The sequence below is a fragment of the Mus caroli genome, unplaced genomic scaffold (assembly GCF_978045245.1).
Source record: "Mus caroli unplaced genomic scaffold, Mus_caroli_1 scaffold_4, whole genome shotgun sequence".
Classification (NCBI taxonomy): domain Eukaryota; kingdom Metazoa; phylum Chordata; class Mammalia; order Rodentia; family Muridae; genus Mus; species Mus caroli.
In genome coordinates, this window is record NW_028227259.1 from 27,660,621 (window position 1) to 27,675,794 (window position 15,174).

General features: G+C 44.2%; 1 protein-coding gene across 1 annotated transcript; it reads left to right on the plus strand.

The window, feature by feature from the left end:
- Positions 1-439: 439 nt before the first annotated feature.
- Positions 440-14,072, plus strand: LOC147005087 (actin-related protein 3B-like; the record flags this gene model as incomplete). Its single annotated transcript, XM_085836188.1, has 4 exons — positions 440-520; positions 1,106-1,189; positions 1,915-2,180; positions 14,036-14,072. Coding segments are annotated over 4 exons (468 nt in total), but the record flags the coding sequence as incomplete, so codon positions are not given.
- Positions 14,073-15,174: the final 1,102 nt, after the last annotated feature.

The window sequence follows — 15,174 nt, forward strand, 5'->3', positions numbered from 1 at the left end:
AAAGGATGTTTGTTCTGACACAGAGGTGGACAAGGAATGGCTATTCAGGGGCTAAAGCTAGCCTAAGATAGGCAACTTGCTTCTCGAGCTGCAACGTCCCAGCCTCCCCATATCTCTGCAGTTTGTAACCAGTCTTTGCAAACACAGCAAACCTGTGCTTTCTGGCTGGTGGTGTCAGCTGAGGGATTCCAGGGGACTCAGTGCAGGGAAGAGGAGAGGGTGTGGGAGAGTTGCTGCAGGCAGCCCAGCAGCAGTCTGCCTTCAACTCCGACAGGGGGCGCTCATGCTGCACAGTGTGTTACTTACACAAGTCATCCTGCTGTATTCAGAGACTGAACCATCACAGGCACTCAGTCTCACCCAAGGCTGCGCACTGTCCACTTTGGTCTTTCAGAACGTCGTTCTTTCTGGAGGCTCCACAATGTTCAGAGATTTTTGACGTCGTCTGCAGAGAGATTTGAAAAGAGTGGTGGACGCCAGGTTAAAACTGAGACAAGAGCTCAGTGGAGGCAGGATAAAGGTAGGAGGCTGTGTGCCAGCTGCTGTGGGGGTAGAGCCAATCTTCACTGGGGGGTAGCCGAGGGTTGATGCTGGAATTCATGGGAGGTCGTCCTTAAACCCACCCGGGTCAGGCATCAGTGTGTGTGACCAGGGTGATGCAGAGACAAGATGGGCTTATGGTGAGGAGATGTTTTCATTAAATGGAAAAAACTGCTGTGCGTGGGGAGCCAGGCCATGCTCATCCAAGACCACAGCTCTGAGCTGCGGGGTGCTGTCTGGACTTCTCCCTGAGGTGGGCTTTGGTGGGGAAGAGAACCTAAGGCAGTGAAGGTGCCCGCTGTTATAGTGTTTGTTTTGTTATAGTGTTTGGGGGTTCACTTTGTAACTGGCCTTGCTACACCCTGTGATTTGTTTGAGGGAAGCTATTGGTTTGATTAATTGTGTGTTTTAGTATTGGAAGAAGGGGTCTCCTGAATCTGTGGGCTGGGCCTATAGCATGACTGAGGCCATCACCGGAGGAGTCACTGTCTATCATGGACACACTGCTTGGAGGATGCAGTGCACAGACTAAATGCAGACTAAATGCAGTTGCTTTCTTTTTCAGCCTAAGCCTGTGGAGGTGCAGGTGATCACTCACCACATGCAGCGCTATGCCGTGTGGTTTGGAGGCTCGATGCTAGCCTCAACTGTAAGTCCCTGATCTCTTGTCATTTGTGCTTTCCTATTGAGTTTGGATAAGTACTGTCTACAAATGTGAAATAACATGTGTTCTGTTTGCATGGCTTTAAATAGGCAAAACAAATTCTACTTGATATAAGAATATTTTAGTCACTTAAATTGTATGCTTTATTAACAAACACGGTGGTGGCACATGCCTTTAATCCCAGTATTTAGGAGGCAGAGGCCAGCCTGGTCTACACAGTGAGTTCCAGGACAGTCAGGGCTACATAGAGAAACCCTGCCTTGAAAAGAACAGCAACCAAAAACAGAACAAAAGAAAGAAAGAAAGAAACAAACAAAACACCCCACTACTACCACCACCACCAAAAACCAAAAAAAAAAAAAAAAAAAAAAAAAAATCAAAAAATCCACCCCGCTCATTGTCCCTTCCAAGTGGTTATTTTAATTATTAATATTCCCCCTACCCCCAGAGTTTGTTAGCAGCCATTTTTAGTTCAAGTTGACACATATTTGATCCCAGTAAGGGAAACTAAGTAGTAGTTGTTGCTTTGTAAAGTTGGAAATTGCTGAGTGAATTTTAAAAAGTGAAGTCAACTTCTGCCTGGTTTGTTATCAGGTCAGATGTGGTACCGTGATTGTCTGGGACCCATGGATAAGTCCCTCCCATTTGCTCAATGTTTTCCTCTTTCCACCTGCTCATCTTCTTCCTCCTGCTGGCTGCTCCTCCTGCAGCCGGAGTTCTTTCAGGTCTGTCACACCAAGAAGGACTATGAGGAATATGGCCCAAGCATCTGCCGCCACAACCCGGTCTTTGGAGTCATGTCCTATTGTCTGCGTTGGAGCAATTGTCTGACAGTGTCCTGTTGGGGAATAAGTGTCCTTCAGAACCCAGAGCAGCCACGGCTCCTGTACATAGCAGTGTGGAATGGGTGTGTGAGCAGCATGCTTTCATCACCAGTGGGGCCGGGCACCGTCTTCCCAGTAAAGCCATTTATCTGGTATGACTGTTCGTGGTCCTCCTCCCAGCCCCTCCCCTCATGCCCCTCCCACTCTCTCTCCTTTTCACCCGAGCTTCTGGTCAAGTGTAGCTCTGAAGGAGTCCATGCAACTGTAGAAACTACTAGAGGATGCAGTGGATTCTCCAGGAAAGACTGTAAGGTGGGGGAACCCTGGCCTTCCCAGCCTATTTTTGTAAATAAAATGTTATAAACTTGAAATACAAATTGATGTTTATATTTCCTATCATTTTGTATTTTATGGTATTTGGTATAACCAGCTAATGCTAAGCATGAGTAATCACAGAGTTCATGGATGTCAGAGTTCTGTAATAAAGTACTTGACTGTGAGGCATGTTCTGATGTGTGTACAGGCTTTATGCCACGTCTGCTGGGAAGTGATTACATGTTGTTGGGGTGGTGTGACATCTGAGCACCAACCGCTGTTGAGTGAGAGTTGGTACAGATGTATCTAACTTCCTGGAGCTGCTTTATAGAAGACAATGGTTTAATGTTGTTGAGTGCGGGATGAAATACTATTGCACTGTTGTAATAAAGGCTGCTAGAATCTTTATAACTGTTCCTTGTGGTCACTTTTGCCTCCCCATCCATTCAGAGAACCTCAGACTCTATAGGTTTGCAGACAACTGATGATTGATACTGTGTGTGTGTGTGTGTGTGTGTGTGTGTGTGTGTGTGTGTGTGTGTGTGTGTTTGTCTTAAACGTGCCATCAAGCCTGGGTGGACAGCCTGCCTGTTGTGTTTTGGACGGTGGTGTGGACATCCTTGGGGTGTCCAGGCTGCTTTCTTAGGAAGCATTCAGTGCTCTGATGTCTGCTGAGTGACTTCTCACTCAAGTGTAGGTTAGTAGATCCAAAGCTCTCCCTTCTCCCGGAATCCTTGTTACTTTAAAAATTGTTGTTATAGTCCTCCAAGTTGTGAGGCATGTTTTTCTCTCAGACACAAGTTTATTTTGGAAACTTGAGCTTTGAGGCCTCCTATCTCTCCACATTTGATTCTTCCTGTCAGTAATTCACAGCCATCCTGAATCTGAGAATAGTCAATGATTCTGCGAACCAGAGAGACTACATCCAGGGAACTGTAAATAATTAAAAAAAATATTAGTTAGTGTGTGTGTTTACACACACGTATGGTCTGTATTTATGTGTGTGTGGTGTATATATCTGTGTGTATATGTGTTCATGGTATGTGTGTGCATGGTGTGTAAATGTGTGTGTGTGCAGTGTATATATGCATATATGTGTATGCTCAGTGTGGTGTGTATAGATGTGTATATGAGTGGTATGTATATGTGTGAGCACAAGTGCCAAGGTTCCCATATGAAGGTCAGAGACAACTTGATGTAGTTGGTTTTCTCTTCTTTCACCTTCACTAGGTCTGGGATTGAATCATGTCTGCAGGCTCGCATGTGCCTTTTCCAGTGGAGCTGTCTTACTGGATCCTTGTGTAACTTTCATTGTAGCATAATTATTCTTACTCTAAAATGGACTTTATTATTTTAAAATACTTAATGAATATTTATTACATGAATATACATTTCATTCACTTTGTTTGACAATGTGCTTTGGAGAGCTCACGTGCATATATATATATATATATATATATATATATATATATATATACACATACACACACACAAACATATATATATATATACACACACACACAACTTTGTAATACTTGTATGCTTATAATCTCAGCATTTACCTTGCAGAGGGAGGAGGGTCACTACAAGCTAGAGGTCTGCCTGTGGGTTTTAGGTCAGCCAGGGATATACTTGGTGTTTGGGATGGCTCACTGAAAAAGGCTGTGTTGTACAAGCCCAACAACCTGAGTCTGATCTCTAGCACTCATAGTGCACAGAAAGAGAACTGAGATTCCACGGTTGTCCTCTGACCTCTATCTATATGCTGTGATATATATGCTAATATATGCTAATGTGCATACACATGTACATTACTAATAAAATGTTCCCCACAGTTAAAAACAAAGCAAAACCCAACACACACACATACACACACACACTCACACCACACACACTGTCTGTGTGTGTACATACACACACACATACACACACAGACAGTGTACTCATCACAGTCATGTGTGGGCAGCATCATCTAATACAAAGCCAGCTTTGCAGCAGACTGTTGAGTACACACGGGTGCTGTGCAGATAGGATGGAAAACACCATTCTACCATGCTGACAGCATGGTCCACCGTAGAGCGATCTCTCCTCTCAATAGCATGTCTGACTGTATTGTAGCTTACTGCTGCTGTCACACTGCACAAGAGCCAGTGACAGGCCATGTTGCTAGAAAAGAGCAACACTGGGAGCGTGAAAGTCCAAGAATAATGCACGTGAGGGTGTTGTCTGCAAGTGTGAATTAACTGTATTAGTGTAGTATCAGGTGAGGCAGGCTACTAACAAAGGAAAGAGCTTTGTTTAGCTACCAAGCTCAGGGGTTCAAGGGCATCAGTTCGGCTCTGGTGAGGGCCTTCTCATTTGCTCATGGTGTGGTAGATGGTCACAGTGGGAACATTGTGGGAGTGAAGACTGCATCTGGGTTCAGGAAGCCACAGAACACTGGGTGAGCTTCTGTAATGACCCTCTCTTGGGCATTATCTCAGTCTCTTCGGAGGGCAGAGCCCCCAGAGTGACCCAAAGGCTCTTTACATAATGGGTTCCTATTATGGAACCCTATTAGGCTAGCCAGGGAGATGTGTAGTGATAGTCTTGAGATATATAGCAAGCCAGTGAGATGGCTCTCTGAGCAAAAGCTGTGTGAGCCTGACATGCTGAGTTTGATCCCCAGCACCCACTGTGGAAGGAGAGAACTGACCCAAGGCTGGTCATCACTTGAGACTTGTCATCATTTGAGATTTGCATCCTGCTTCCCCTGCCCCGAATAGTGGTGCCCCAGGACCAAGCCTCCTACTCACGAGGCTAGAGGACAGAGCACATCCATGCTGTAGCTGTAGGTATTTATGGATAGGAAAGGACAGAGTGTAGGAGCCGCACGGCCTGTTGATTCAAGCAAACCCTGAGGGGCATGGAGCAAATCTGCTACCATGGAAGAAACCTACAGTATCCTGTACTGTTTCCTGTGTGACAGAGATGCTCAACCACAGTCTCCCAATCAAGGGTTCGGGGTCTTTAGTTGTCTTTCATCCAGACACACATTTCTCTGCACTTCCTTGGGAACTTTGGCTCCTCACCACCTTCCAGCTGCTTTACTGCAACCAATCCTGCTTGGTCTGTCTGCCTCAGTCACATCCTCTGCATCTATATGTCAGTGTTGACACTCATGTTGGCCAAACTAGAGCCATTGTGACTGGCTCAGACCCAGAGTGTCTACCTAATTCTATTTGCCACAAGATTGTTTTGAAACTCTTTTATTCATTCATTTTTTTAAAATTAAAATTGTGTGTGTGTGTGCATGTGTGTGTGTGTGTGTGTGTGTGTGTGTGTATGTGTGGGGTGTATGTGTTTATGTGAGTGCACATGCCTATGGAGGCTAGAGGTCAGCATTGGATGTGTTTCTCAATCACGCTCTAGCTTTTGAGACAGTGTTTCACGACCCACCTGTAGCAAACTAGTTCGACTATACTGGCTGGCCAGTGACCTCCTATCTCGCCCTACCCTGCCTCCATGCTAGGCTTCTAGCCATGTGCCACTATGTCTTGGCTCTTTAAATGGGTAACAACTCAGACCCTTAGGCTTGTGTGACAGGCACAAGTTGAACCTCCTTCTCAGCCCAGTGATCATTTTAGTTTAGATAAAAAATATTGAGAGCAATATGTTCTACTGCAACGCAACTCCACGGTGCTGTCCTCTGCAACCCCGGCTCAGACACATCTTAGAGGAAGTATGTCAGAAGTGGGCAGTGGGGAGAAGAAGGAAGGTGCCCAGAGCCTGCTTCCATTCTCAGTCTCCAGGGTGGAGCTGGGCTGCAACTGGGTCTGCAAGCCCTGAGAAAAAGACCCAGAGCTGTAAGTATAGGCTCAGAGCTGTAAGTATAAAGACTGGCTACCCTTAAGTCAATGATACCTACTTTCCTCTTCCCTCAATATCCCAAGCATTCTAAGGACATAGTTGCTGTCAGGAGGTTCAAGGATTTTTTTTTTGTTTATTGATTAAAGCTGCCAGATACTGTATAGAAAACTAAAATATGATTTGGTCACTTTATAAAGAAGGACTATGTTAGAATTATATCACTAATTAAAAAAAATTCCCACACACTTTTGGTTCAGGTTGACTTAGCCCATATCTCAATGTGGTAGAATTGTGAGGAAAGGCAAGCATCCCTGAGGGAAAGGCCCATGACTTCGAGTGAAGTTTCCTGTAGACTACTTGTGTCCAAGTTGGCTTTCTCTTGCTGTGATAAAGACCATGACCTAGAGCAACTCCAAGAAGAATGAGTTTGTCTGGCTTACATATCCTCATTACAGTCTACCAGGAAAGGAACTCAGACAGGAACCTGGAGGCAGGAAATGAAGCAGAGGCCATGGAGGAGTGCTGCTTTTTGGCTTGTTCACCGAAGCTTGCTCACCCTGCCAAAGGGCGGCCCCATCCCAAGGCCCTCCCACATCAACAACTAATCAAGAAAACACCCATGGACATGCCTATAGGCAATCTGAAGCATTTTTCTCAATCGAGGCTTCTCTTCGCAGATATCTCTAGTTTATGTCAGGTTGACAAAACTGAAACCATGACACCATGTTGATCAATATCATCTTTAACAAACACACCCTAGAATTATAAGCCAGCAGTTCTTAGACCTGTTAAAGTGCTTTGATAGAGCTTTGCCCTGTTTGACAGGTTGAGACACCAGCTCTCATCTATGTAGAAAAAAGTATTATAAATTATATGGCTTTAATTTAGAAAAAAGCTCATGATTTAACTGTTCCACAGTGAGTATGGACTTTAAAGCCTCATGTTGTACAATATAAATGCAACCAGCTTTATCTGTCCATTGTGACTGATTGGTGAATCTCTCTGCCTCTCTTTCCACCCTGTGCTCAGCCCTGCCTCTTACTTCAATGTCCCCCCCTCCCCGCTCTCACCCTCTGCCCAGCCCTGCCTCTTGCTTCAATGCCCCCCCCCCTTGCTATTACCCTCCTTTACCTCCTCCTCCCTGGACCAAACAAGGCTTACCTGATGAGTCACAGTGGCTAGCTCAGAGTTGTTATTCTTTATACTCCAGGAAAAGCCCCACTTTAAAAACTGCAGGCACTCACAAGTGCTTCTTCTGTTACCACATAGGGTGAGATTAAGGGGAAAATAAATATAGGGGGAAAATAGAACTTGCCAGAGTTGGGGACTCCATTGCTGCTGCTCCAGGTGATGTGTGCACTACTGCTGAGGTGTATCTATCCTCTGGCCACTGCTCTCACGGAAGCTGGGCTCTGAGTGTTGGGATATGAATGACTCTTATCATAAGGATTCTAATAGTATCATAAATTAGAATAGAATTTCAGAGCTGGTGGATGCACCTGGAGAGCAGGTGACTGAGCGTGTGTTGATGTAGCAAGTCTCAGGTGGTCCCTCCAGTCTGGTTAGAACTGGAGGGTGACCTTGAGAAATGTCCCCTCAGCAAGAGGCAGGAGAAATCACCCATGTTAGACCTGCAGGTGTGAGTGTGTTTCAGGGTGACAGTGGTTCCTGCTACAGCTTCCTAAGTGACTAACAGGCTCTCATGAGACTAAAGTGCAGACCTCATTCCTTCCTTGGGCTCCTCCCCTTGTGTCTCCTCTACAGATGGTCAGGCTGGGTCGACCTCTCAGCTTAATCAGCACAGCTGATTTCAAAGAGTGCCCTGCTAGAAAAATTGACTTGTTACATGATCTGTACTTAATTAAAGAGTATTTTATAATGTTTCTTTTTAAATGTATTGTCAGGCTTGCTAAATAGAAATATAAATTGATTGCAAGGCAATTGTAATGGATGACTGACAAGGAAAGAAATCTTTATTACAAAGTGACAGGGGTCTGCGGAGATGGCTTGGTGGTTAAGGGTGCTTGGTGTCTTTCCGGAGGATCTGAGTTTGGCTACCAACATTCGATATGGGATGGCTCAAAACTGCCTACACCTGCGGCTCTCCTCTGACCTCCACAGGCACATTGAGTGCTTACACATATATATGAATAAAATTTAAACAATAAGTATTATAAAAAGAAGCTATCGCTTGATCTTAGGATTATAAAGGTTGCATTTTTACAAACCCTGACTTATTCTCAGTTAAGGAAGCAGCTGTGTAGTCTCTCCTCTCAGATAGTATATGAGTACTGGGAATTTTTAAATTTTCATTTCATGAAATATACTTTTAAATTATTAAAAGTGAATATGTATAAACCTAAAGGTTTATGATGTCAAATAAAAACTTAATGACCTGCTTTGGCTGCAGTTCCAATATCTGGAGGTCAGATCAATGCAGTAGTCTTGCCTACTTTATACCTACTGAGTGAGTCTGATGTTTTCCCAGCACTGACTCAGGGAGATGCCCAGGAATGGTAGAGCTGACACCCCAGGTGTTAACCACAGGCTTTTCTCTAGTCACAGAGCAGACCTGGGGAGGAGAAGAGATACTGACTGCATATGACCCATGACCTCTGCTGACCAGCAAGAAGTGAGGAAACTGTACCTGCAGCTGCGGGAGGCAGGTGACACAATGAGGGAGGTGTTCTGGTGTGTGTGTGTGTGTGTGCCTCGATGTGACTGACGTTAACAAGGGCTGTGAGAAGTCACAATGAATGAATGAGAAGTTACAATGGCTGGATGCAGTCACTGTCACATGTGTGCCACAGATGGCCACAGCTTATTATCATAGAGTACAGGAATAGTGGGAAGGAGTTTATTTTTATTTTTGTGTATGAGTGTTTTGACTGCATGCATGTCTGTGTACCAGCTGCATGCCTGGTGCCCATGAAGTCTAAGTAGGAGCGCCAGATTCCTTGAAACTGAAACAGGTAGTGTGAGCTGCCACAGGATACTAGGAATTGAACCAGAATCCTTTGGTTCTAGAAGAGCAGCTAGTGCTCTTAACCACTGGGCCATCACCTAGTCCCTTGTTTATAATTTTTAAACCGGAGCTACCAATAAGGTCATTTTCTGGCCAAATTTAGAAGTATTTTCGTTTCTACCCTCCACCCCCCACCTCACTGTGCTTGTTTATTTTGTAAAGAAAAAGAAAACTCCCAGTGTGCTCTGTCTGTATAGTGGTACTAGAGAGCAACCAAAGAAAAGCCCAAGGTCCAGCAGCCTACAGTAGTCCTATGAGACTGATAACTAGAAAAAAGCTCACTAGCAGAGCACGCCTGCTCAGTATGAAGACATAGACGCCTGCCCATGACATCTTTTATCTTAATTAGGGTAGTAGACTCAACTTGCCATTCTGATAATTCGGCCATTTTCTCAAGCTGAATTAGCATGTTTTAACTTATTTATTCATTAGGTATTATGTTAATAATAAATTAAACTTTATTAAGGCATGGTTGTGTGATGTAATTACAGTTCTCTGAATTAGAGTTTAAGGAAGTTACTGCTATACTCTATGTGACCTCAGTGTTCCCTAAGAACAAGTGTTACTAGCATTATAAAATTTCTGAAAATGCACAGTTTAGGTCTTGGTTGATTTACAGATAGTTGACCTCTACAGAGCTGGTATTCTGAGCAGAGAATTTAGGCCCAGCAGTGGCAACCCCAGTAGGGTTGAGAGTTAGCAGACACTAACAACAGTGTGCATCATTTCCTGTGGTGCTTCCTTGGGAAGTTGTTATGTTCATGATGCAGGGAGGTGGTGCTTGTCTTTGCTCTGAAGTGGGGTGGGGCAGTGGTGTAGAAACCATTCCCCTTGACAGCTTTGTGGGGTTCATTTCCATGTTTAATTACCCCCCAGTGTGTGTGTGTGTGTGTTTGTATAAAGGCATGCACACATGCCATGATGCACTTGCGGATGTCAGAGGACAACTTGTGACAGTTTTGTCCTTTTATTATGTGGGACCCAGGGATAGAATTCAGGTCACCAGGCTTTGCCACAAACACTGAGGCATCTCACTGTCCTCCTCCTCCTCTTCCTCCTCTGCCCCTCCTCCTCTCCCTCCTCCTCCTTTGAGCAAAGACAACTCACTAATGCAATGTTCTAGAGAGAGAGAGAGAGAGAGAGAGAGAGAGAGAGAGAGAGAGAGAGAGAGAGGGAGAGAGAGAATGCATACTTATGCAGGCATGCACACACACTTATGATCCCCCCACCCCAAGCACTACAGTTCCAGTGGATTGTCTGAAAAGCCATCAGCCATGAATACTAGAATTACTCCAAGGCCCCATCTCCAGGTGATCAGGAAATAGATATGATCTCTACCCACCCCCACTATTGGATAAGGACTAGCTTTCCTCTTCTACTCTCCCTCTATACCATGGAGGCAATGGGAGAGACATGAACTGAGCTCACCATCCTATGTTCCATCCCATGGGCCAGTGCCAGTTCAAGGGGCACACAGGAGTCACTTGTGAGCCTCACAGAAGGGACAAATCATGGCACCTCCATTGGCTCCCAGTGGCCTGGGCTTCATTCTCAGCAGTTGTTCCTGAGCCTGTGCTGGATAGTGGAGCATAGGCAAGCTCCAAGGGTTAGGGAGCTTTGGGCTAACAGTGGGACATGGTGCCTCTCAGGGCTTGTGAGAGGTTTTAGGATGCTGGAGGCTCTTGCACTTTCCACAGCCTGGGCTCGCATCTGGGACCTACCTGCAAACCAGTGGGAACAGGCTGTGGGAGACAGTCTTGGCCAGACACCCTGGAACAGCTGCCTGCAGATGGGTCTGTCTGTTGGTCCCCCAGCTGGGTCTGCTAATGAAGGATGCCTTCATCGCTGCTCCTGGAAGACTCCATTGAATATGGAAGAGAACCCAAGGGTTTTAGAAAGGAAAAACAAAAACAAAAACCCTAAGCTTCAGGATATTGCTTTCATTGTGAGCTATGAGAAAAGAGGATCTTTTAATGGTCATTGGTAAGAGATAATTAAGGAGAATTTCAGTTACAGGGCACTTTGCAGAAAGACTGTAATTAGCAAAATGGGGCTCCTGTGTCTTGGTGCATCTTTCATCTCCTTACTGTGCTCATCCTCATCTGGCTGAGCAACATTTGATCCGTAGCTCTCCTCAAGCTGTATTGACATAGCCTTTGAAAAGGAAGCCTAGTTCTTTAACTGAGAGTGTACTTGAATTTCAAACACAATAACCCAAGGTTAGGGAACCAGACACTTGGGGATGGCAGTGGTGCTGACTGATGGGAACTGCAGAATGTGTCCATGGGTCCAGGTGACAACAGACTTCTGTCCCTTAGGACATGAGCCTTTGGTCATGAGTGAAAGAGAGAGAGAGGTTGTGATGTTGACTAGAGAGCATTCCAGGAGGAACTAGGAGCCTCGTGCTACATATTCATATTTAAAAGTTATGTGCCCAAGGGAGAATTTTATATTAGATATTTTCTTATTTACATTTCAAATGTTATTCCCTTTTCTAGTTTTCCCTCTGAAAATCCCCTGTCCCCTCCCCCCTCCCCCTGCTCCCCAACCCACCCATTCCCACTCCTGGTCCTGGCATTCCCCTATACTGGGACATAGAACCTTCATAGGACCAAGGGCTGAGGGAGAATTTTGAAAGAGGGAAATAGTTTTTATTTGAGAAATGTTAGTGACATCATATTTGATGTTTCCAACATTACTCATAGACTGGGTGATGGTTTGTCCCTGTGGGTTCTCCTGTTTCTACCCCTGTTCCTTCCCTTCACTGCAGGACTTGAGAGTGGACCCATCCTCTCTTTCTCTGGAGAATGTGAAGAAAAAGGAAATATTCAAACTCTTCTCTGGCCTGAGCAGATGGCCCAGTGGGCAAACACTTGCAGCTCACACATGAAGTTCAGATCCTAGCATCCAGATAACAAGGCAGAGACAGAGACAGAGACAGTACAGTAGCTGGAGCTTGCTGGCTGCCAGCCTAACCCCAAAGGACAATTCATGGAGAGACACTTCCTGAAAGGAATAAGACAGAAAGTGATGAGGAAGACACATGCTGCCCTCCTCTGGCCTTCTCCCATGTGCATAGGTGCATAGGTGTATGCACTGGCACACATTAGTGTTCATATATGATATACTTGTGACACACCACACACATACATACTGTACTGGCTGGGTTTGTGTCAACTTGACACACATTAGAGTCATCAGAGAAGAAGGAACCTCGGTTGAGGAAATGCCTCAATAAGACCCAGCTGTAACTCATTTATTTTCTCAGTTATTGATAGATGAGTTGGACCCAGTTCATGGTGGGTGGTGCTGTCCCTGAGCTGGTGGTCCTGGGTTCTATTAGAATGCAGGCTGAACAAAAAGCAGCACCCCTCCATGTTCTCTGTATCAACTCCTGACTCCAGGTTCCTGTCCTGCTTGAGTACCTGCCCTGACTACTACTATTGTGTGAGGTTCAATGTGTGCTTTGAGCTTCAGTATTGTTTCTTTTACAAATGTGGGTTCCCTTGCATTTAGAGCATAGATGTTCAGAATTAAGAGTTCGTCTTGGTGGAGTTTTTCCTTTGATGACTATGTAGTGTCCTTCTCCATTTTTTTTTTTGATAAATTTTGGTTGAAAGTCTATTTTATTGGATATTAAAATGACTACTACTCCGGCTTGTTTCTTGGGGGATATTTGCCTGGAAAATTTTTTCCCAGCCTTTTACTTTGAGGTGATGTCTGTCTTTGTCACTGAAGTATGTTTCCTGTATGCAGCAAAATGCTGGATCCTGTTTGCATATCCAGTCTGTTAGCCTATATCTTTTATTAGGGAATTGAGTCCATTGATGATGAGAGATATTAGGGCCAATGATTTATGGTTCCTATTATTTTTGTTGGTAGATATGGAGTTATATTTGTGTGTTTCTCTTCTTTTGGGTTTGTTGTGAAAAGATTAATTTATTACTTTTTCTTGGGTGAAGTCTTCCTCCTGTGTTGGACTTATCCTTCTATTATCCTCTGTAGGGTTGGATTAGTGGAAAGATATTGTTTAAATTTGGTTTAGTCTTGGAATACCTTGGTTTCTCCATCTATGGTAATTGAGAGTTTTGCTGGGTATAGTAGCCTGGGCTGGCATTTTTTTCCTTTTCCTTTATTTATTTATTATTATTCTTTAATCATGTGTTACAGTCCAGTCATTATCCCCTTCCCTGTTGACCATCTGGCTGTTCCTCATCTCATACCTCTTTCCTAAGATGATGTCCCCTCCCCAACACACCCTCCCCACCATTCCTCCCCACTCCCTGGGGACTCAAGTCTCTCAAGAGTTATGTGCACCTCTACCAGAGACCTGGGAGGTGAGAGATTTCAGGACTCAAAGGGAGGGACCTTAGATAAAATTGGGATGACATTTTTGTTCTCTTATGGTCTGTCTCACACCTGGCCAGGATCTTCTGGCTTTTATAGTCTCTGGTGAGAATTCTGGTGTAATTTGGATAGGTCTGCCTTTTCCTTTATATTTTACTTGACCTTTTTGCCTTCAATATTCTTTGTTTATTCTGTGCATTTGGTGTTTTAATTATTATGTGATGAGAGGTATTTCTTTTCTAGTCCCATCTGTTTTGTTTTCTATAGGCTTCTTGTATGTTTATGGGCATCTCTTTCTTTAGGCTAGGGAAGTTTTCTTCTATAATTTTGTTGAAGATGCTGGTCATTTGAGTTGGGAATCTTCACTCTCTTCTATACCCATTATTCTCAGGCTCAGTCTTTTCACTGTATCCTGGATTTCTTGAATGTTTTGAGATAGAATGTTTTTGCTTTTTGTTTTTTCCTTGACAGTTGTGTCGATATCTTCTATGGTGTCTTCTACCACTGAGATTCTCTCTTCTATCTCTTGTATTGTTAGTGATGCTTGCATCTGTGACTCCTGTTCTATTTCCTAGGTTTTCCATCTCCAGGGCTGTCTCCCTTTGTGTTTTCTTTAATGTTTCTCTTTCCATTTTTAGATCCTGGAGAGTTTTGTTTAATTTCTTTACCTATTTGATTGTGTTTTCCTGTATTTCTTTCAGGGATTTTTATGTGTTTCCTCTTTAAAGGCTTCTACTTGCTTACTTGTGTTCTCCTGTGTTTTTCTATGGGATATATTTATGTCCTTCTTAAAGTCTTCTATCATTTTCATGATATGAGAATTTAGATGTCAATCTTGCTTTATAGATGTATTGGGGTATCTAGGACTTGCTGTTGTGGGAGAACTGGGTTCTGATGTTGCCAAGCCAAGTTGGTTTCTATTGCTTATGTTATTGCCCTTGCCTCTTGCCATCTGGTTATCACTGGTGTTTTTTGGCCTCTCTATCTCTGATGGAGCTTGGTCTTCATGTGAGCTTGTGATCATGTGATCCTGGATATGTCAGGATACCTGGGGAGTCTATCTACAACTGGGGTGAGGGCTGTGTATGTTTGGATCCAGAGCCAATGTTCTGCTCCCAGCACAGATGGAAACTGGAAGGCATGTGGGTCTTTGGTTGGGTGGGGTATCTGCTTCCTAGGATTATTGGAGTCCCAGTTATGCCAGGTATTGGGGCAGGGTTTGGGGGTCTCACCTGTGATCCTGGATGTGTCAGAATATCTGAGGAGTCAAGTTGGAACTGGGGTGTGGGCTGTGTGGGTTTGTGTCCAGAGCCCAGGCTCTGCTCCCAGCACAGGTGGAAATCAGAAGGTCAATACACTTCCTCTTGTGGTAACCTCCAACCTTATGGATTTATATTCATTTTTGTTGCTAATTCATAACTGTAATTTTGCTACTGTTATGAATAGTAATATAAATGTCTGTGTTTTCTTATGGTCTTAGCTAACCCAAGGAGTCACAAGCCACAGTACTGCTGACTGAAAAAAAACTCAGCATGAGCACATGAAACATTCCTACTGTACTCAAAATGGTCCTCAATACACATGTTGAAGCCATTCTGTGTTTTATGATG